General features: G+C 39.0%; 1 protein-coding gene across 1 annotated transcript; it reads right to left on the reverse strand.

The window, feature by feature from the left end:
* Window positions 1-8632: 8632 nt before the first annotated feature.
* On the reverse strand, window positions 8633-10154 carry LOC147431856 (uncharacterized). Its single transcript, XM_086494328.1, has 3 exons — window positions 9293-10154; window positions 9112-9141; window positions 8633-9038 (listed from the first exon to the last, which is right to left on the reverse strand). The coding sequence occupies exons 1-3, from the start codon at window positions 10062-10064 to the stop codon at window positions 8968-8970; spliced, it is 873 nt and encodes a 290-aa protein (XP_086350454.1). The 5' UTR covers window positions 10065-10154; the 3' UTR covers window positions 8633-8967.
* Window positions 10155-24420: the final 14266 nt, after the last annotated feature.

The raw sequence follows: 24420 nt of genomic DNA on the forward strand, positions 1-24420 counted from the left end.
AAAATCGCACACAAAGGATCGTTAGGTAGGTTGGCGTGCGGATTTTGCAAGGTAGTGGAAGAGGGGGTGCTGGTGTGATAGGTGGAGCGGGGTGAGAGGCGGTTGGTGAGGCACTACAAGTGGTTGGCTCAAGGAGCATGTGAGGCAGGGCCTCTAGGGTCAGGGCTTGAAAGGCCTAGCCACATGGGCTTTGCGTGTAGCCCAGGCCCTAAGTTAAGAGCCTTAAAGAAAGGACTTTGACTAAGGATCTAGGCTAAAGCTTCCCAACTTTTTAAAAAGAATTTGCTTTTTGTTTTTTGCTCTCTTTATTGTGTTTCTTAAATAAATTTGTGCATTTTAAATTTACCTTTAAAGCTATATTACATTCTTTCTCTTGCTTCTTAAAATATTTCTACTTTTGTTTGTTAAATTTTGGAAAAAAATAAAAGGAACTAAGGGGGATGTTTTTACCAAAACCGGGAGAGAGAGAGAGAGAGAGAGAGAGAGAGAGAGAGAGAGAGAGAGAGAGAGAGAGAGAGAGAGAGTCTCTTTCCTTTTGCAATGACAAAAGTAATAGATATCTAAAAGTAAAGGGTTTCTTTTTACTAATAAAAAAAGGAAAGGGCTATCTTTAAACAACCCAACAAGACAAAGAAAAAAGAGAGAGGAAAGAGATAAAAGAGAGAAAACAAATAGAGAGACTATGTGTGAGAGAGAATAGAAGAGAGAGAGAGAGAGAGAGAGAGAGAGAGAGAGAGAGAGAGAGAGAGAGAGAGAGAGGTGGGTAGAGAGAGGAGAAAGATCATTTTCTCCAACAACCAGTGTTCAAGGCCTACAATCCTACTCCATCACTCGCAATTGGAATTGTTGATCCCATGCCCAACATCCCATTGCATATAAAGCTTCAACTATGGTTTGTTGTCGATCCATAACTAGAATGCCTTGATTTTTCTTGTTTTCAATCAGTTGAAGAGATTAGTAGCATGTAGGATTATGATGTTTTGAAAACTTCTAGTTGTAATGCATGAATTTTGGTCCATAAGAAAATGACATCAACCTCATGAATGACCTCCAATACCATTTTGAATATGATTAAAGCCCACCAAGGCGGACCATTGAACTGCCCCAGATATTCCACCTCAATATTGGAATGGGAGATTCGAGTCTCACCCTTAATGTAGCTGTTGTAAGTGTAAATGGTATTGTCATGGTTTATGATTTTTGAACGTTCATTTTGAGCTTGTTAGAAACCTCATGATGGGAAATTGTATGTGGTTTCAATCAGTTGAAGAGATTAGTAAGTACGATTATGATGTTTATAAAACTTCTAGCTATGATGCATGAATTTGATCCATAAGAAACATGACATTAATCTCATGAATGACCTCCAATACCATTTTGAATATGATTAAAGCCTACCAAGGTGGACCATTGAACTGCCCCATATTTTTTACCTCCTTTGGGTCTCTTACAATTTCACATCATCAGGTTTCTAATGAGCTCAAAATGAATGTTCACATATCATAAATTATGCACAATACCATTTACACTTACAACAACTACATGAAGGATGAGACTTCAATTTCCCATTCCAGTATTGAGGTCTGAAGCTCACAATAGTCATCCTTTAAACAACATTGATACTTGCAAAGAATCAATTGTACTTTGCTTGGAGGACCTACTTCTCATACACAATGCAATTCTTCCATTTGTCTTAGTAGAGCCATTCATCATCTTAAATTCCTACAATTATTCAATTAATGTCATTTTATTGCAACAAATGAGAGAGAGAGAGAGAGAGAGAGAGAGAGAGAGAGAGAGAGAGAGAGAGAGAGAGACAGAGAGAGAGAGAAATATCATGTTTTCTAGCTGGTTGTTTGTGTTATTTCAAAGAAATATCAAAGAAATATGATTTTAAAGAGAATGTTTTCTTTGATCATATTTGCTGGTTGTTTGTGTTATTTCAAGCATTGACTAACTTTTCTTGACATTTGGTAATAAAAATTGACTATTTGTGTTACCAAATGTTTCTTAAAATGAAATTGCTTTACACTTAGTCACCACTGTTAATGGTGTGTATAATAAGTAAAAATTTTGGAAAACCTTTTTGGACAATTTGTCATAAAATTTTAATTGTATATGTCATGAAAGGTTTGTTATGTATTGCTTAGACAAATAATTACATAGGGAAATGTTGACTAATTTTATCTTTACTATTTTTAGATCACTATGAGGTCTAGCAAAAAAAGAAATTTCTTTCGGTTCTTCATAAATTTTTTTGCACTATGGTTAGTTCCTTCATCGGAAAAGACATTCCCCACATCATTGAAAGTGAATTGGCTATGGAAGAGCTCATCAAAGAATCTATATTTAAAGCAAAAGAAAGTGTATCCTTTAACTCAAATATAGAGTTGGCACATCCAACAACACCTCCATTATTGGAAACATGAAAAAATAAGCACATGATCTATATGTTCATCTTAAAGTCGATGTGAATATGCAAAGATTGAAAGAGTGTGACACTGATTTTAGAGTTGTAGAAGCCACCTACAAATACTGCATGTACCCTTGCAGTGGGTATTCCATGTAATTTTATTGTTTTTATGTGGGCATGGAGATTGCCACAAAGTGTATGTCAAAGAAATATCATGTTTTCTAGCTGGCATCTTTTATGATGGCAAACAATATAGGGGTGCTTCAAAGCATAGAGTATCCTTATTTAGAAAGGAGCATGGCATTCAACTACATCATTAAAGAGTTACTCACAATATTGGCCACAGACAATCATCTCCATGGGCATGGCCATATCTCTCCTTTCTTCAATGGTGGAACCATTGGTTCTTTGATAAAGTCCATTATATGAGAAAGGGACCTTTATCAAGATAATGCAAAAGATGAAATAAAAAAGAAAAAATGTTAGGAGTGTAGATCCTAAGCTTTCTTAGAGAGGTATGCAACATAAACATGCATTTTTCAACAATGCTCCACACTTAATAGCTACTTTGGTGCACACTATGAGATATGCTCATAGTCCAAGTGCGATTCATTCTGATTTGCACCATATGAACATCATAGACTTTATAAAGTCTAACCAACCATGTGTTGGTATTATTCTTTGGGAGGACCTTGAAGATTAGGACAGGAGAAGTCATTTTCACTCAATTTAGATCCTACTAATCATATCTACTGACCATGGATTGCTCCATAACTCACTGGAAATAATGATGACATGGTGTATGGCAAGATTGTTGATTTCTATGTTTTGTCTTTGATAATCTTATAAATATGTACTTTTTGCATTAATTTGATGTAGTGAATGAAATAATATGGATAACTACTAAAGTTGCTAGTGAGATGAAGTATATTGAATTGATTGTCAAAGGTGGTTACTATATCAGGTACCAATATAGCCACAAGAGTTTAACTCAACTTGATGCAAAATTACAATGAATGGGCTTAGAGTACTTCAATTGCCTAAGACAAAATCCTTGAGATGATGCCAACGTTCTATTGAACCTTTATTCTATGATTGAACCTTCTATTATTGTTGTAATTCTCTGTCAAACAATATATATTTCTTTTACTCTCAACTCTATAAGTTCGAGAAGAAAATTTCTCTCTCTCTCTCTCTCTCTCTTTCTCTCTCTCTCTCTCTCTCTTGATGATGAGTGTGTGGCTGTAAACTTGGAATTAGAAAGTTGCTTGATCTTAGTTGCATCCTTGTTAATTGGCAAGTCACACGAAGGAATCTTTAGAGATTGAGCGATTGCATAAAAAACATTGTTAAGTTCTACCCTAAATAATTCTAAGTCTATAAGTGGAGAAAAGTGTTTGGCAATAAAGCTTCATCCTAAGCTTGGTGCAATTCTACCTAGTAGCACGCACTTCTACTCCTGTGGGGTAGTTCTTGATACTTCTCTAGATCGCATAGCTACAAGTAAAAAAATTTACAATAGCCTTTGAAGAGCAAAGTGACCCAAAGCAATAAAACCACCAATGCTCTTTCAAAAAACAAATATTAGAGTCACTTCAAGAAATCGCTCACATGTAATCAAGCAGAAGTAAAGCATGCAACTTTTGTTGATGCTATTGGTGACTTATTATGCTGAATGGAGACTAAAGGCACCATCTTATGGAAGACGAGAGAAGAGATTGAATCGTTCAAGAATGAAACAATGAACATCTTTACACATCTTCAAGCTCAAATATCTTGGATCATAGAAATCAACAGAAGATTTTGAGGCTTCTTGCAGATCTTTAAAATCAAAACAAAGATCATGTTGCTACCTTGAAGAATATGGTACTAATATAGTTAGAAGTGCAACTAATAGGTTGAGTGCTATAGTTAAAGCACATAACTCCGGTGTTGGTGATGTCAGAGCTACAACAAATAGAATGAATGCTTTACTTAAATGTCATGTGGAGAAGCACAATTTATCCGAGTAAACACAAGAAATATCCATAGAAATGTATTAATTATATATTTGAGTCCATTTTATCATGAAGTCTTTTTAATTAAGAATAGTGATTGTGCTTTCAATGTTGTGCACTTTACTACTCTATTTTGCTTTTCATTTAAAAAACAAACAAGGTTATTTTTTGATAGGCAAATGGTTTTTGCATGTTTTATCACCTAGGTGTGCAAGGGGAGCAAGACAATGTGATGCAACACGTACTGCTAGACGTGATATTGCTAGAAATCATGTTAGGAGGGAGCTCCTCCCTTTTCTACTCTCTATTGAGTAGAAAAGGATAACACCTCCACTAAATTTGTTATCACTTTGTGACTATTTTAATTGTAAGATACCTACTTATTTTTTAGTAACAACACCTCTTTTTTTCCCATTATGTGTCATATTGATGAAATTAAGCATTCTTTATCAATGGTATAAGAGATTTAAGAATTTTTGGAATCTTAAGCAGAGTTTAGCAGGGTTAGAAGTCTCCCCTAGACCCAATAACACCTTTTTAAACTTTTCATAGTATTATCTAAAGCCAGTAAGAATGGTTAAATTTGAATGGTTAAGCCAGTAAGATAACATGTCACATGGATAACATGTGGATTTCTATGGGATAGTGTAGTTGTAAGCCTACCATACAAGGTGTCTATAGAAGGTTGTTGAAAAGTACAACAACAATAAAGAGGGTGCTCTAGGGAGCTAGGGGTAACTTGGTTGTTGGAGGACCCTTATAATATAAGCTCTCTCTCTCTCTCTCTCTCTCACACACACACACACACACACACACACACACACACACACACACACACACACACACACACACACAAACACACAATGTAGATTCAAAAAAACTTCTCCAAAGTAAAGGACTATCCGCAAAGCTAAATGGTTTGGTTGGGGCTCTAGGCTGCGATACGCCTTAAGCAAGAGGAAACTTTGCTTCATTCATTTTTTAGGTGCCCACCAATTCTCAAGCATTTTCTTTACTACATGAAGCCTTGCTCCCCCTTCGTCCTCAAATTTACTAAGAAAGAGGTCGTATTATAAAATGCCATGGTTTCATCAATATCTTACTATGGAAACTCCTCAAATGTCATTACTATGGACCATCTGGATACAAAGACATTCCAAAGTTTTTGGTGGACCTCAAGTACATTTATCATCCTTTATAAGGACTCTCTATTTCCACGTCTATCCTTTATGAGTGCCTCATCAAGGAGGCTCCCTCAGTGAAGAACTCCCCTGAGTTCATCCATCTAGCCTTGTTTTGGTGGTAGTTTGGTTTAGGAAATTAGCTACCTTATACTCCCCTAAGAGAATGCAAATGCTCCATTGTCCATCATTCTACTCTCCTCAAGTGCCATTATAATGTTGTTAATTCAATGGGATTTTTTTTTCTCCCCCTCCCAATTCCCCAAGATGCCTTTTGACACCCCTTGTAGCTATAAGGTCTAGTTTCCTCCTTGGTGTGGCATGGCCCAATTCCTACCTTTAGGTACGCAAATTACTTGTATCTTTTTATTTCTCTTTTAATTTAATGTTTCATTGCTCCTTAAAAAATTGACATGGGCTCAGAATGATTTTTAGGGACCTTAGAGCTTCGTGAAAATTTGCATAGTTTCATAAATTTTACACATTTGCACAAAAGATTGCCATATGCATATTTTGTGGTGTTTTTAAAATTGTATATATTATTGTGATGAATACATGGCCTCGGAGTTGATAATATAGAAATACACAATGGCATGCAACTAGAAACAAGAAAAAAGAGCTTGTAGACTTGCACAGATACACTCGCGTGCTTATTGATTTTGCATGTGATACTAGTTCAAAACTTTTTGCTGCAAGTCTGTAGCACATTGCTTATGACCATTAATGATGAATGCTTTATCTAAAAAAATAGCTTCCAAATGTCAAGAGTAAGAAAAGTGAGCTCATAGCTCGTCCTTATTAAATGAATTGAGGATTTTCTCTAGATGTCCATGACAATTGTTGATCACCCCACGATAAATGTAAAGTCTTTTGTAGAGTACTAGTGTTGGGAAAGCAATGGCTAATATAGATTTTTCAGTGTGGGGATTCTTATGTTCAAGAAACTCCTTTGCGTGTCAAAATCTAGGCTCATGCCATCTTTTTGCTCATGAGAGAGTTAAGTGAGTCAATTTTCAGGGAGAACTAGATCTTTTATCTATTGACATATAACTTGTAACCTTTCCTCCTTGAAGATAGCTTGTAGATACCATTTGGTCGTAGATGTCTCTCCTAGGGTGATTATGCCTACTCAAGATTTTTTATGAGTATTATCCTCGACAACATTGGCTAGACTTGAGGTCAATTAAGCACAAAGATTACTATACACCTTTCTTTTAAGATTTTTTTAATGAGTGAGCATCGTCAATAGTAGCTCAATATATTTTTGGATTGCTTGAATACCAATTGGCATGTCAAGTATGTTTGCACACTCTCTTTTGAATAATACGTATGGTTTTTTTTGTCATTTCTCTATTAAGAATGGTTCATTAGTGTTTCCACTTTAATTCTATCTTTAACATGTGATATCTGAGCTAGATAGCTTTAGTATTTCACAATCCAATTAGCATCTTTAGCTAATCGCTCGTAACAATCAAGGTTAGTTTACCATGTGTGGGCATGTTCATGGCTTTCCTTATGAGCCATAAACCTTTATGATTAATTAATATTGGTTAGGGGATGTTAGGACCTTGCATCAAGCATTTATTTCCATTTATAATCCTCTTCCCAATTCCTCATTATGGTAATCAATAAAGCCCTGAACCTAATCACTTTATCCTCAATCAATTGAGATATGCCTTAGGTCAATTTTTGATCTACAAGGATCAAATGGGGGAGGTTGGTTTGATTAGAGAATTTTAAGATTAGTTTTAGGTTGATTTTACTACTAAATTAGTGATAATTTCCCTCATTTTGTACTTAAGATACCTTCCCTCTCCACACTCACATCCTTGCATTGATAGTGTGCGTACAAATCTCTCCCGGTTGGCTTTATATTGGACTCTCAAGCCCATCATTTGAAGACCATTAAATTCCCAAATTATCCTCCACAAGAGATGTGATTCTTTGCACATAATAGTGTATTCGCTCCTAAGACAAGCAAGTGAGGCATGCTTTAGTGGTTAGGGAATGGATGCAAACTTTGGGTGTGTGAGGTAAGGCTCAAACCTCTTTGAACACAATATTATTGGTGTAAAATTAAACATATCAACCTCTAGTTAAATCGACTTGGTTCTCTTTTTGTGTTCTGCTAGAGCCTACTCACAATGGACGGGTAAACCTTTTTTTGGTGCTTACTCGGACTTCAATGCAACTTCAAATCTAGTATAATCATGAGTATGGTTTCTAAGAGTGGTTTCCCATGGTCTTGCTAAAACTTACGGGAAAGCAATAGTTTCACTCTCCTATTAGACAATTGTTCTCATGCCAAGACCTAGAAACACAAGGTTACTATGCAAGAAGCCTCCTTGTACACTCTCATCGGAATGCTTTCATTATCATTTCTCTACTTGAATAGTTTATTAGTGTTTTCAATGTCTCCCACAAGGCTTTGTTGGTCATCTCGCTTCCGTCTCAAGTGAAAATGAAGATCGAGAAGGCTAAACCTACAAGAAGTTGATAGCGGTGTAGGTTGGGGACAAACTCACACTCCAAAGCTACCAAGAAATCAGTAAAAGCTCGCAAGAACTCAAAACTGCTGACTTCCAAGAGTCCCAGTGCAACATTACACATGACCTAATGCTCATTTGCACATCTCCGAAGAACAACTGATTTTTTTACTTAGAGCATCAAAAGAGAAGTTTGGCCCACACTATGGAGACAAACTGATATCAAAGATGTTGGAAAGCATCCAAAAACTTCCTTCCACAATCTGTTATTTGGGGTTATAGACCCAAAATATAATTGTTTTGAGATAAAGAGCTGTGGTATGACAGATATATGGCATCCTACTTTGAAACTCCAGACATGGCAAGCAATGGATGCAGCAACATGACTGTGACCATTTTGTTAAAAGGTCGCCCAAAACCAAAATCAGTGTTCAAAATCCTCTAAGAAAAATTAAAGCAAAACATTCCCGTATCCAGAAATGCAAGGAGAACCATCTTCTTGACTCAGCAACTTCCTCCCAATATTGCTATCCGTTTGGCAAACCAACACAGAAAGATGTCAAACTTATGACTATGTAGTTTGTATTTACTACTGGTCCCTTGGTTGAGTTGTACATTCCATCAGGAAAAATAGTCACACACTGCATTGCAAAGCTGCAGGTCTCCATCATTACATCAAAACAGTATGCACCAACGCATTTGCATACCCTCACTCAATTTAACATCATTTTTAACAGTCCTCAGTGAGAAAATAATGCAATCTTTAGGCATGGCAGAAGGTTTCTAAAACTTCAGGGATTCCAAAGGGGAAATTTTCTTACTTACTGGAGCAGGTTGATGCACAAAAACACTTCGAACCACACACTTTGCCCACTGTATGAAACCACCTCCTATTGTTGGTCACTGTATGTGGGGTCGACTGAGCATGGCATGTTGCATGATGGACCACTTGAAATGCATTCTTGTTTCAATAGAAAAAGCATATCAAAGCAATGCTGTGAGACCCAAGGCAGCACTCCCAAGTTACAACTTACCCATCTTCTCCAAAGAGCCATTGGAGATGCCTGGATCACAAGACAAATTTAGGGAACAAGAAAATGAGGTTACAGTTATCTTAAAATACAGGAATCAGATTTTGTAAGAGACAATAATTTTTTTTCAAGAGCACACTTTTTAAAACACAGGTAATCATCATCTGCCGAAGGTTTCACTTACTCAGACCATCTGGAGCAGGCACACTTTCAGGTGTTTCACATAAGCTCAGTCTTGATCTCACTTGATGTAGTTGAATGGCTTGTCGCTCAGCCAGCACTAATCTTCTGTGAGCTTTAAGCCGCTGCCTGGTCTCAAAGCTCATGACTCTTCTTGTTGAGAGAGTATCTGCACATCGTGCAGCACTCTTCTTGGCTCTTCTGGCAGCAGCCCTGTTCAAAATCTCCCGCTCAGAAAGGGTCAACGGCTGCAACTTCAATGTCTCTAAAAAGGATTCCTCAGGTGCCAGAAGGAGCAAGATAGAATCAGCACGAGGGTGCATGTCCACGATCTGAACTGTCACATCTTGTCCTACTTGCATGACATCCCCCTCTTTCCTCACCAAGGATCTGCCCAGCCTTGAGATATGAACGAAGCCATCTACATGTACGCCAATGTCCACAAACACACCATATGACTCAACCACAGAGACCTTGCCCTTATATAACCGTCCAATCCTCAGATCCTCCTGCCTCACTGGCCTCAAATCCTCCTCTGTACTTCCTTGTTCTACTTTCAATCCAGAGCTGCCCGCTAGCCTCTCCTCCACAGAGATTGTGGAACATGTGGCAAGGACTGCTGGCCTGCTACACACAAGAAGAGGCCGTGATGGACGCTCGGTGGCAGAGTGAGAAACAAGCTTGCGACTTGGACGCCATGGCTGGTTGTTACAGGCGATGAACGAGGTGGGAGGGCATGATGGGCTTGCAGCTGCACAGGAAAGTCCTGTTGTCATCTCAGTCGCCAAAGCTAGCAGCTTATCAGGGTCGTGACGGGTGTTGGACTGGGGACAGCAGCTGGGCGAGGATCACAAACTTCTGGATCAAGAAAATGATGAACACTTTTTCATTTTTGGCCCTCGTCACTATCTCACAGTCAGCCAAGGCCCGCCATATTTCACACCCTCAACTTTTAGAGGGGATCTACGGTCCGAGATCTTTGTGGATCGTGGGCCGTCCATGCATTTGGAGGAAAAAATACAATAGGATGGGATTTGACCTCACCAACTCATTGTCTCAAAATCAATGCACTACCACTACACTATGGTACATGTTTTGATATGCATGTAGAATGATAGCATTATATTGTGTAGATCTGGCCCGCCTCGATCCTAGTTCACATCGAGTTTACAACGAGTTCACATTGAGTTTACACCACAATACTATAGTCCACATAGTTTGGAGAGTTCACATCTAGTTTACATTCAAGTTCACAACTAGTTCACATTTGCCCGAGTTTACATGTAGTCTACATCTAGTTTACATTAAGTTTACATTTTGGATCAATGGTCGTGATCTTCACCGACAAGCGACGTCGATTTTCAACCGTAGATCCCCTCTAAAAACTAAGGGTATCAATTATGCTCTTGAACGTTTCTTGCCTTACTCTACGAGTTGACAGACTAAAGTTGCTCCCTAGTGAAAGTTGCAAATTGCAAAAGGCTCTCAATTTGCAACTTTTACTAGGGAGCAACTTTAGTCTGTGAACTCAAATTGCAAAAGGCTCTCCAAGGCAATCCTCTGTGGTTTGGAAACAACATCGCAAGAAGACCCAAAGAGGAGAGCGTGGAAATATTCCCTTTTATGGAGGGTAGTGGCATCCTCTTCTGGAGCATCATAAATGTTGTTGTCTTCTTTTGTCGAATCAACAAGGGCCGTAAGGCAACTATTGAGAGTAGTCAAAGATGACAAAATGTGGTTATGCCTTTCTTTCCACAATGCATACAATACTTCTTCTTGAAACAATCCCTCAAGACATACACTAATTTCCCATATTCATAGCACTTCTTTTTCTCATATTCATGGTGAAGAATAGGTTTAGGTTTTTCTTTACACTTTGAAAATCAAGAAAATCCTCTTAGAACTACTGTAGGGTAAAAAAGGGGGATACCCTTATAGGCTTTTAGAAAACTAACATAAAAAATATTGTGCACTGGCCAATGGCTAGGCAACTTGACACTAGTTTGGTAACATAACTGGACATAAAAGTGTCCTTTCAAGGTTTTGGAAAAAAATTCAATAGTCCTTGTACATGTGTGAAGTTTCAAGAATCCTGACATGAGCTTGATACTAGGAACCCATTCTACACGCGAAAAATAAGTATCATGCATATTTTTTGACTCCTAATCCATGAAAAGCTTCCAAAGCCAATGTAGTGCTACATTTGACTAGAAACAACATAATTTAATGATTAACCCCATGCTACACCACATAGAGAAATTTTTAAGCAACCAATCTATTTCCCCCATTAACTTCAATGGGTTCCTAATGTAAGTATAAGGTTGCCATAGCCCCACATTTTTTTGATTATGAATAAGTACAAAAAAGTTGCATTTTTTGTATTTAGCATACCTATCATCGATATTTACATGACTACATCCATATTTACTCATATATATGCTTTATATCAATACACCTTGGTAATACACCTTCATACGCTATAACACCCACAAAGCATAAAAAACAACCAGGCATGTTTTCTTACGACAATCCTAGACACAAATACAAAGCCCAAAAATTGCATGAACAAAATTACTGGCCTCCACATTGTGGCCATCTCAATCTCTTTGAAAAGTATGTAACTGTAGCCTAAGCTACAAATTGAACATGTTCATCGAAGGAATTGAGCAATATTGGACATAACACGTTTTAAACTAAAAAAAAAGTCCAATTTTTGTAGAACCGAATTATTTTCTTGACTTTTTGGTGTTAGCTATTGGAGGTATTAGGTGTCCCAAAACTCAAGAAAGATGCAATACATAGTGATAAGTCTATATGCACAATGAAACTTGCCTTTCTATTGCATATACATTTCCAAAAAATTGATCAAAGTGTAAAATTTGTCCATAAATCTGCATGGCATGATTTTTATAAATAGGATGTAACTTCAAATACATAGAGTATCCTTGCGTTAGAATAATTTGAAAATATTTATAATGATGTTGTCTACTTATGTAGCACCCTAGAACTTACTAAGAGGTGTTTTAGGGTGTTCTATGATCAATTTTATAAAAAAATGTGCAAAAATAACACACATTTTTTGGCCCAATTTACGTTGGAAAGTGCTTATGAAAGACAATTCTAGAGCTAAAATCCATAGCCCAAAAAATTCCAAGTTTTTTTCAGCTCATAAGCTATCTCTATGGATATCAAACAATCTAAGACCTCGTTGAAATCTCTTGTAATAATTTTAGAAAATTGCTTGGTCTCAAGAGGACATAAAAGTGTCCAAGGACATAAAGGTATCATGTTACCAATCTAGTGTTAAACTTGTAAGCTAGCGACATTCTAACTTAGCATAATACTTGATAAGTTCACCATGCCAATTTTCCCCCATAGTATGCCTAAGGCAAGCTTTGATGTACTTGTTTCAACTACAAATATCATCTATGCTTATCAACAACAACTTTATGTTTTTTTGGACAATGAATATAGCATGTTTGACATAGAAAACGCATCACTTAAGTCACAACTATATTCATTGGCTACAAAGATCTTGCCACATGTTTTGAACGTAGGATGGATTTTTGACCTTCTATCAATTATCTAAAAAAGGTGCCTTCCCTATAGAAGTTTGTTTTTTTAATTGGAAGCATACTCTACAAGAGGTAGGTATTTCTCACATTGGCTACATTGATCCACCCCCATTACATAAGCTTTTAGTAGATCAAGCACAATGGAGTTAACAATTTCACTTTGGCCATCCATTTGAGGATGAAAATTTTACAAGAAATTTAATTTGATGCCTATATTTTGAAACAGACCCCTCGAAAGCTATTTGTCATCCAAGGATTCCTGCTAGAGTAGATAGAGCTAGGCATTCCATTATTTAAAGATTTGCGACATAGTCTTTTGTAAATTTATTGAGTATTTTCCATATTCATGCATTCCCATGAGTTGACTTTGGAACCCCAAAGATAAAGTCCATGGCTATACTCTCCCATGGATATTCACATAGGAAGTGGATGTTGGACGTGCTTCTTTGTGAAATCATGGAGATGACCAGGTACATAAGAAAACTACTCAATAAACCTCTTGTAGTAGGAGCATGTACATACCTATGAAAATTCTTAGTTCAAGCCATGCATCTATTACCTCATGCTTTTGAGTATTCATATAGATTCCATTCTTTGAGATAATATGGCCTAAATATTGAGTCTCTTTCATGCTTTTACAGTTAATGTATAGCTCGATCTCTAATAGTGCTTGGAGTACTGATTTATGTTCATGAAAAGACTTAGATTAAACTTTGATATCATCAAAGAATTCTAGTGTCTAGATTGAAGAAGAAGTTGTCTCATCATTTGATTGAATGTGCCATGAGCATTTGTCAAGCCAAAAGCCATAACCAAATATTCATACAACCCAACATCGTACGAAGAGGGGTATTATGGATTTAACCATTCTTGATTTGTATTCTACTAAAGTGGGTAGGTCCTTGTAGCTTTTCAAATAGATCTTCTATCCTTGTTGTACCAAAAAATAGTCCTTTATGGTTATCTTATTTAGTGCACAATACAACACACACAGGCGATATGAATGAGCTAGAGCTAGCATTCTCATAAAGAAAGAAGTAAGTTTTGAATCCTCTTTAGATGAGTTAGTATCATTGATAAAGAAATTAGCATTAAGAGAGTCTTTTATAGAAGTCCAATAAGCAGAAATAGAATTCATCATTCAATCATTGAATTTGTCATGAAATAAAATTTCTCTCTTATTGAATTGCAAAGTCACCTCTCTACCTTTAACCCTATCAAAAAATTTAGGGATGCAGACATACAATCAAACCATGCTGATCCGAACGAAACATAGTTATTCTTAGTGGAGAGATAAATGTAACATTTAATGCACTAGTAACTTGTGTGTAACAGAAATTGATAACATAGTGAGCATTTGATTAAGAACGAGTTCCTAATGAGCATAGAGAGAGTACTTAATTTGAGAAAGCAACCTAGAAATTTACATCTAGATGATTTGGCATTGACAATAATTGAAAAGAGAGAGAAATAGAACAATTGACAACATTTGAGGACCGGATTTACATGGAGCCGGTCCCCCCTCCATAAAGGCTTTGTATTATAGCTTCTCCCATCAAAGGAGACTTTTGTACAATACAATTCTTGTGTTCCTTGATAAAACTCGTTGGTACAATGAATATGAAAGCTTCATGCACCAAATTATGCTCGAAAAACACACTTAGTGTCCCTAGCCTCAGTCCCAAGACCTCACACACCTTCAAAAGTGGTGAGAGCTAGCAAGGAATGAGGAAAGATTGAGAGGAAGAAGGTGTATCTTACGAGAAAGAAGTATCCTCCTCACATAATACTCTAATAGCATAGCTTAGCTTAGTAATTAGCATGGTAGAGGAGATGAGCATGCCATTGAAGCTTGGCTCTTCGTTGGATTTGCATTCCATAGCCAAGAGTTGTTGGTGTAGGCATCTACTTCTCAATGCTTGGAGAAGGAGATGGAGTTCTTCTTGTACACATGAGTTGTGTGTGTGTGTAGCATTATGTTAGAGTAAAATGCATCTCTCTCTCTCTCATCTTGGTCGACCCCTCTTGCTAATTGCTCATGTTGGCCTCCCATTGGTTCCTGTAAAGCTTAGCCAGTCACAAATTAGCAGCATAGTTGATACTATTTTGACAAGTGTCTCCCTTTCCCCTTTTGTGAGAGCTTTAGGTAATTAAATAATTCAACTAAACTCTCATTGGACCTCTTAGTCTTCTGGCCAATAGGAATCAGGCAAGCCATTGGGCTGCTGAATGCTCATTAGACCCCTTGGTAGATTGTCCAATAGTCTTCCAGGGAGCTTAAATTCTATTGGTTCTTTTATCAAGCGTTTTTGAATTGATTAGAGTAAATTTACTCTAGCCTAATTCTCATTGGTCCACCTCTATGGCCATCCAATAGGATTTGAAGAGAGATTGGGGGCAACTGGCCTAAGAGCTTGACATGTGTCCAGTATTCCCTTCGTGTAAAGGGGGAGCCTTGGAGTGTGTGTGTGTGTATGTTTCTTCTCATCCCCTACAATAAGGGCTGGCCCCCTGCTTCCTAGGGAGGTGGGAAAACTTTTTAGTCTTCCCATGACCATCCAATTTCCCCCTTGCTTTGGCCATTGGATAAAGATCTTCCCTCTATCACCTCAAAAGGTGCTTTTTCCGTGGAAGTATGTACAATGTTATTGTAAGCATACTCCACTAAGGGTAAGTACTTCTCCCATTGGGACTTTTGATCCACTTCTGTGTCATAAGCTTTTAGTAGATCAAGAACTGTTAGGTTAGCTATTTCAATTTGGCCATCCATTTGGGGATGATAGGCCGAAGAGAAGTTTAGCCTTGTACCTAAATTCTCAAAGAGATCCTTCCAGAAGTTATTGGTCATTCTAGGAACTCTATCCGACACCATGGACATTGGCAAGCCGTGGTACCTGAAGATTTGTGATATAAAGAGGGTTGCTATTTGATGGGCCTTGATAGTTTTTTTGACAGGTATGAAATGTGCTTGTTTGCTAAACCTGTCTACTATTGTCCATATTCCCGTATTCCCATGAATAGACTTGGGCAATCCAAAGATAAAATCCATGGATATGCTCTCCCATGGTGAATTAGGGATTGGCAATAGTTGAAGCAATCCGGGTTGCTTCCCTCTATCAAACTTTGTCTTTTGGCATACCACACATTTTGAAACATACTCTTGTAGGTTTGCTTTCATGGCAGGCCAATAAAAGTATGTTTCTATCCCTTTTAGGGTAGATTGAATCCCTCTTTGCCCCGCATAAGGAGGAGCATGAGATTCATACATTACTTTTTCATGTAGTGAGTTAGTAATGCATAGTCTGTTGCCATAAAGAAGATAACCATCTTGTAGGGTAAATGTTTCTTCCTTCTTCCCTAGTGCAAGGGCTGAAATCACATCTCTAAAATCAGGATCGATAGCGTACTCATCTATCATAGAAGATAGATCATTGTGAGTTGCTATGGATACCGCATTCACTCTCGGTCTTCTTGAGAGTGCATCGGCTACTTGATTATGCTTGCCAGCAACGTGAGCAATATGAAAATGAAATTGCGAAAGGAAATTTGCCCACCTCATTTGTTTGTTAGAGAGTTTGGTCTGTGTCATGAAGTACTTAAGGCTTTGGTGATCCGTTTGCAAAATGAAAGGAGTCCCCAATAAATAGTGCTTCCACAAGTCTAGAGCATGCAGAACTGCTAAGAGTTCCTTCTCATAGATGCCTAGAGCTTGCTCAACATGGTCAAGCCTTCAACTTACATAGGCTATGGCGTGCCCTTCTTGGAGCAAAACAGCTCCAAGGCAATCACCACAAGTGTCACATTGGACCTCAAATGGCTTTGAGAGATCCGATAGTGTAAGCACAGGTTGAGAGATAAGCTTCTCTTTAAGCTTTTTGAAAGCATTGTTCTCCTTGGTGGACCATATATACCTAATGTTTTTCTTTGTTAGGTCATGTAATGGTCCCACAATTTGTGAGAACTTTTCTATGAAGCGTCTATAATATGCACACATACCTATAAAGCTTCTTAGTTCATGCAGATTCCTTGGATTAGGCCATCCTTTTATTACCTCTAGCTTTGATGGATCCAGTTGGATGCCATCTTGAGATATAATATGACCTAAATACTGAATATCTTGTAAGAAAAATTTAGTCTTCTTTCGATTAATATAAAGTTTATTCTCTCGTAAAACTTGAAATATAACCTGGAGGTGTTGTTTGTGTTCGTCTAATGAATTAGAGTAGATGATTATATCATTGAAGAACACTACTGGAAAAGGTTCAGTGAGGCCTGGATAGCTTCTCCATCAAGCGGTTAAATGTGGCTGGTCCATTGGTCAAGCCAAAAGGCATGACAATGTACTCGTAAAGACCAAACGTAGTGCGAAATGAGGTCTTTACAATGTCTTGATCAACTATCCTTATTTGATGGTAGCCACTTTTTAGGTCAATCCTTGTAGCTTATCAAATAGGTCTTCTACCCATGGAATGGGAAACCTATTCTTGATAGTGATCCTATTTAGTGCTCTATAGTCGACACACATACGATATGTGTCGTCTTTCTTTTGCACTAATAACACTGGTGAACAAAATGGAGATGAGCTAGGCCTAACCATGTCTTTCTCAACTAACTCATGCACTTGCCGCATAGTCTCCTCTTATTGAGCTTGGGAAACTCTATAAGGAGGTTTCCTAGGCGATGAAATTCCTGGAAGAAGTTCAATTGCATGGTCGTCATTGCCTCGTTTGGGAGGTAGTTCACAAGGGAGGCCGTCAATAAAAACAACTTGGAGCCCTTGAGGAAGTTGGATAACTTTAATTTCTTTTGATTATTTATGTTTTCTTTTGCTAAAGCATTAGGTTCATTTTGAGAATCTTTAACAATAATCATGTACATGGAAATAGAGCTCTTTATTGACTTATTGTGAAAGCTTGCTTATGTACAAGGGGTATGGTACTACCCAACTCCTTAGCATCTATGTACATATCTTTTTCCTTGAACCTAAAGTAGATTTGCCTTTCAGGGAATTTAACATTTGCAGCCATGCAATCAAACCATGGTGCCCCTAGGATTACATCCTCATGCTTGAGAGGAGAGATGAAGAAATCCTCCTTGTCCACATAGCTTTGGACACGGAGCCTCAATTTCCCAATTAAGGGAGTGACTGAGGCTTCTCGCCCCTTGAAAGCACCATTGGCAGGTAGGACATCTCCCATGTCATAGGCTTGGATGCCTAGCTTGGTGGCCAATTCTGTGGATATGATATTGTGAGTAGAACCAGGGTCAAAGAGAATAAAAGCATCATGTTCCCCAAGCATGGCATAGAGGAGATCCTTTGTTATGAGCATCCTCTTCTTGAATTTTGACCAAGGTAGCTCTAGGAGGCTCATTACGTGTATTCTTGTGGGGACAAGCACAATAGGCATGCCCCTGCTCCCCGCACTTGAAACAACAATGATCTTTTCGATAACGCTCAAGCTCTTCAAGAGAGAGTTTATCTTTGCCTTTATAAACTCCCTTCTCCTTAGCTTTGTTGTTGTTGGTGTTGCTTGGGAGAATTTTGGATGTTGTCCTTCCCCTTAGGCTCGTTACGGTCCTTGTTTTCCGTGGGCTTAAGATTTCTCTTAGCCCCTTGTTGGAAATTGATTCTTGAAGCCACCATGGTATGGTGTATGACCACAGATATGGTGCGTGGCCTTTGGGAGTTAACATACTCCGCCATATCCTCAGTTAAACCCGCACAAAATTTTTGTTTTTGCTCTCCAAAATCCATCTTTTTGAAGACAATGGCTTTGGGATGTAAATCCCAAAACTTGTCTACATATTTGTGAATAGATTCGTAGGGAGAGATCTTCAAGCTTCGCCATTCGGTGAGTACTTTGTCTTTGGCATCAGTAGCCAAGAACTGCTTCATGATGGAAGCTCTTAGAGCTTTTCATGTTTGTGGAGCTTCACTGTTGCTCGTAGGCTAGACAACCATTGCCTGGCGGGCTTTTGAAAATGCATAGCTACATGATGTAGCTTAGAGGACTCCGTGAAGCCCTCATCTCCAAACGCCGCATCAAATTGTTGGATAAAGGCCAAGACTTTGTCCGTAGCACCAGAGGTGCCATTGTAGGTAAGAAAAAAGATGTTTTTTCCTCCCTCTTTGAACTTTTTGAGCTTGGATGACCTCTTCTAGGTGGCATAGGATTTCTTATGGACTCTTCTTTTAGGTGGCTTGAGAACTGCACCATCACTTCCTTTAGAGGAAGAATATGAGGAGGATGGAGAGGAGGGTGACCTCTTTCTCGCCTTTTTCTTTCCTTGTTCCTCCTTGTCTGCACCATCACTTTCTTTAGAAGAGGAAGAGGATGAAGAAGATGGAGAAGAGGGTGACCTCTTTCTTGCCTTTTTCTTCTCTTGTTTTCTTTCTTCCCTCTTTGAATTATGGTGTAGAGAAGTATGCAATGGCCTTCTTTTTTTAGGGGGTGTTGGAGAGCGTTTTATCCGCTGTCTTTGTGGAGCCATCTCTGCCGAGGTGGCAGGAGATTCACTTCTTTCTCGTTCTTTCGGTGGGGGCTCTACCGTTAAAACTTGGGTTCTCCTTTGAGAGGAAGATGCATCATCAAGTAGTAAATTTTTGAGCCCTTCGTACGGATCCTCCTCTTCTTCCCTTATCAAAGAGAGTCCTCTTTTGGAAGTCTCACAAGGAGGCTTCCTAGGTACTCTCTCTTCTTGGTGGGGAGTTTGGAGAATACTATGGGTCCGCAATTGTTGTAGCACTTCACCTTGGAGGGATGGATTGTCCAGGGCTTGTTGAATCCTAGAAACAAGATAATTTACAAGTATATGGGCATCATTAGTTTCTCTTTCATTAGCAAAATCTAAGCTATCAACATTTATTTCAATCGCTTTTCCCTTGTCAACCATACTAGCAAATTTTAAGTGTAAATTTTTACTTGTACTTTGGCACTTCAAGCCCTAGTTGCTACTCCTCTCTACCTTCAAAGATAAGCACTCAAGCATCTACACCCATGGCTCGAATGTTATTAATTGCAAGGAATAGAAGAGAGGGTTCAAAGGAGCCAAGACAACACCGATTCGTGTCAAGGTGTCCCCGTTAACTGCATAAAAGCAGGCGTGCTTCAAGGATGAAAAATCCCTATTCTACTTACTTGTTTGCAATTAATAACACCAACCATTTGTAGCAGGCTTGGGGACCTCTCTTCTTGAGCAAAAAAAGAGAAACCAATAGCTCTGATACCAATGTAACATTTAATGCACTAGTAACTTGTGTGTAGCGAAAATTGATAACATAGTGAGCATTTCATTAAGAACAAGTTCCTAATGAGCATAGAGAGAGTACCTAATTTGAGAAAGCAACCTAGAAATTTACATCTAGCTAATTTGGCATTGACAATAGTTGAGGACCATATTTACATGGAGCCGGTTCCCCTCCATAAAGGCTTTGTATTATACCTTCTCCCATCAAAGGAGACTTTTGTACAATACAATTCTTGTGTTCCTTGATAAAACTCATTGGTACAATGAATATGGAAGCTTCATGCACCAAATTGTTGGAATTAGGGTTGCAGAGAAACACACACAGCTTGGAGAAGACGAAGGAAGCTCAAGGCACACAATAGAGAGTGTGTTACTTAGTGTGCAATGGAAAGATAGGTAGCCCTAGAGTGATGGGCATATATACAATTCACGGGGGAAAAAACCTCCTAAAGAGGGAAAAAATGCCCCGGCTGTCCTAGTGTGTTCACACACATCACTACCACATGTATATGGTAACAAATCCCCCCTGGAGTGATGCGGTGAACGAGAGCTGGCACATGAGTAAAGGGAAGTGCCATGCCCTGAGGACAGGATCAATCCACAAAGGGGAGTAAGCCCAAAGCTTTGCGGAAAGCTTCAAGCTTCTCACGAGACAATGCCTTTGTGAAAAGATCTGCAAGGTTGTCCTGTGTTGGCACATAAGCCAAGCTGATCTCTCCTGCTGAGAGCCTCTCCCTGACATAGTGGTAATGCACCTCAATGTTCTTTGTGCGAGCATGAAAAACTGGGTTCCTCGCAAGTGCCAATGCGCTTTGACTGTCAGTGTAGATAGTGTTGGCAGTGTCCTGTCCAACACCCAAATCAGCCATAAGGCTTTTGAGCCATACACACTCAACCGTAGCTGTGAAGATTGCCCTGTACTCAGCCTCACAACTTGAAGTGGCCACAGTAGGTTGCTTCTTGCTCAACCATGATATACATGAACTGCCAAACATGAAACAAAAACCACTTGTGGACACTCGCGTGTCAAAACAACTACCCCAATCTGAGTGCGAAAAAGCATGCAAGTCTGGCGGCAATGATCCCCCCTTGGGATAAAACAAGCCAAGATGTAAAGTGCCACTAAGGTAGCGGAAAATCCTCTTGACAGCCTGCCAATGCTTAGACCTTGGGCTATGCATAAATCTGCTGACCTGTGAGACTGCAAACTGAATATCCGGCCTCGTGTTGCATACATAAATGAGGCAGCCAACAACAGTTTGATAAAGAGTGACATTAGCAGGATCACCAGCATCATGTAGACTCAACTTCAAACCTGTTTCCATGGGAGTGGCAATAGGTTTGCAATCCTCAAGTCCAAACTTACATAGCAATCTCTCTATGTAACTTTTTTGACACATGGCAATACCACCATCACACTGCTTAAACTGTATACCCAAGTAATGATGCAACAGCCCCAAATCTCTCATCTTGAAAGTAGCATTCAAATCAGATTTAAATTCAGCAATGTGTCTCTCATTTGGTCCAGTGATCAACAAATCATCAACATAAAGAACCATAATGAGAAGTACATCACCCCAACGCTTTACATACAATGTGCTTTCTGTTGGACTGTTACAAAAGCCTTGTTTGACCAAATGAGTGTCAGCTTTCTCATACCAAGCACGAGGAGATTTCTTCAACCCATACAAAGCCTTGTTACATTTGCACACTTTGTCCTCTTGTCCTTTTATGACAAAACCGCGACGCTGCGTTACATAAACTTCCTCAAATATGTCATCATTCAAGAAAGCAGTAACAATGTCTGATTGATGTACATCCCAACCAAAATGAGCTGCCAATGCACATAGAAAATGCACAGTAGTCATACGACAAGTGGGAGCAAAAATCTCTTCATAATCTATGCCTTTTTGTTGTGCATAACCCTTTGCAACAAGTCGAGCCTTATGGCGATCAATCTCACCATCCGGCTTGCGTTTCAACTTGTAAACCCACTTCGTACCAATGGCCTTTTTGCCAGGAGGCAAATCACATAAAGTCGATGTGTCATTTTCTATAAGTGCATCATATTCTGATTGCATGGCAGCCATCCAATTTTTTGAATTCTGTGCTTCATCAAAAGTCAAAGGCTCCTCAACATCATGTAAACTAGACACAGCCAAAGCATAACAATCTGATGCATAAGATGCATGGCGAGAGCCTGAATGAGTACGACTAGACAAAGGTGCATCCAATTTACTGTCACGCAAAGTGTGCACTAGCCATTTTGGCATACCTCTAGCCTGCTCATTTTCAGCCCTTTTCTCATCAAGTACATCATGTACATCTGCATTAGTAATAGGCTGATCTAAAACATTTTCAGAAACCCCCATAGGATGTACATTTGCCTCACTGGAACTTACATTCGTATTTCCACCACTGAAAAGAGGCAACATTGTGTCATATTTGTCCTGAGAGCTTACATTACTGTCTCTAGTACATGACAGCAAGGGCTGAACAGAATCTTCCACAAACACTACATCTCGAGAAACTAGAATACGTTTTGTTTGCGGATGATACAAATTGTAACCTTTGCTTTCAGCACTATAACCAACAAAAATACATTTGACAGCCTTATCATCCAATTTTCTGCGCTGCACTTGTGGCACCAAAGCATATGCCAAACAGCCAAAAACACGCATGTGCTCAATAGAAGGTTTTCTATCATGCAATGCTTCATATGGAGTAATAGACTGCAAAGCTTTCGTAGGACACCTGTTCAGTACATAAGTGGCACACATGATAGCCTCAAGCCAAAAAGAATGCGGTAAAGCTTGACTTTTGACCATACATCGCGCCATTTCCGTCACTGACCTGTTTTTCCTCTCAGCAACACCATTTTGCTGAGGTGTATAAGGCACTGTACATTGGTGTTTTATCCCACGACTAGCCAGAAATGCATTAAATTCATGAGACATATACTCCCCCCCTCGATCGGAACGGAGGGTGCCCATAATACATTTCGAGACATTTTCAGCCATAGCCAGAAATTGTTTGAAGCACATAAAAACTTCGGACTTCGCTTTAAGCGGAAATACCCATGCATGCCTGGAGTAATCATCAATGAAAGTCACGAAGTACAGGTAATTGCCCAAGGACGGAGTTTGCATGGGCCCACAAACATCACTATGCACAAGCTGCAACCTGCATGTGGCCCGAACTGAACCATCCTTTGGAAACTTAGAACGCTGCATTTTACCCAAAATACAACCTTCACAAACATGTTTGACAGGTGCTTCAAGAGGCGGCAAAGAAGCAACCATATCAGATTTCTGCAAACGCAGCAAACTGGCAAAATTCAGATGACCAAAACGTGCATGCCAAAGTTTTGCATCTGAAATAGCCCTTGAATCTGCAACAGCATTTGCAAAATTTTGTCCACACTTGTCATACAAAGTGAGCTTATACAGCCCACGGCACAAAAGCCCAGATGCAACAATTTCATCACCCAAACTGAGATCATGAACTGTATATCTGTCATCCACAAATTTGACTACAAGTCCAAGTCTAACAAGTGCGGATATAGACAAGAGATTCTTCTTGATCCCAGGTACATAAAGTGCATCAACAAGTGTGAAGGAACTGCCATTAGCAGCAGTGAGCATAATCTTTCCAACTCCCTGAACTGGATAAGAGGCATTGTTGGCACAAGTGACTGAATTCCCATGAGGGACAGACTCGAGAGAGGTAAACAATTCACGATGTGAGGTAATGTGCTTTGTAGCACCACTGTCGAAATACCACACATGTGAATCTGCAGCAACAACTGACAAGCATGCATCATGGACAGTAGGATTGTAAGTGCACTTTGCGCTAAAAGCCCATTCTGCATCAACATCAGCATTACAGTCTCCTTTCACAGTAGACTCAACAATGGCTGCATTTGTAGTGGAACCAGCATTTGCAGTGGAACCACCCTCTTTCTTCTTAGCCTCTTTGGCCTTCAACTTAGGACACGACTTGATCAAGTGATCATTGGATTTACAATAATGGCAACGCATCTTCTTTTTGTCCTTATCACCAGAATTGCCAAACAAAGTGCTGCCAGCAGAAGCATTAGGAACAGAATTTTTGCCACTCGCAGCAGAACCATAAGAAGTGGCTGCATTACTGTTACCACCCTTTCTTTGAGAAGCAATAAAAGCCTGTTCAACTGCACGCTGCCTAGTCCCGTTTTTTCTAGAAAGTGACTCTTGCAACAACAATGTGCATAATGCATCAAACTTGACAACTTCTGGATTTCCTTGGGTCATAAGTCTCCAAGTACTAG

Source organism: Adiantum capillus-veneris, chromosome 21 (genome assembly GCF_014529385.1).
Source record: "Adiantum capillus-veneris isolate H3 chromosome 21, ASM1452938v2, whole genome shotgun sequence".
Classification (NCBI taxonomy): domain Eukaryota; kingdom Viridiplantae; phylum Streptophyta; class Polypodiopsida; order Polypodiales; family Pteridaceae; genus Adiantum; species Adiantum capillus-veneris.

What these genes read in the sequence shown, in the direction of transcription:
- LOC147431856 (XM_086494328.1), bottom strand. Translation starts at nt 10,064, where the DNA reads ATGACAACAGGACTTTCCTGTGCAGCTGCAAGCCCATCATGCCCTCCC. An exon ending in GCCTGCTCCAGATGGTCTGA is followed by an intron (nt 9,142 to 9,292) that starts GTAAGTGAAACC and finishes CTTGTGATCCAG; the next exon opens with GCATCTCCAATGGCTCTTTG. An exon ending in TGGCTCTTTGGAGAAGATGG is followed by an intron (nt 9,039 to 9,111) that starts GTAAGTTGTAAC and finishes TATTGAAACAAG; the next exon opens with AATGCATTTCAAGTGGTCCA.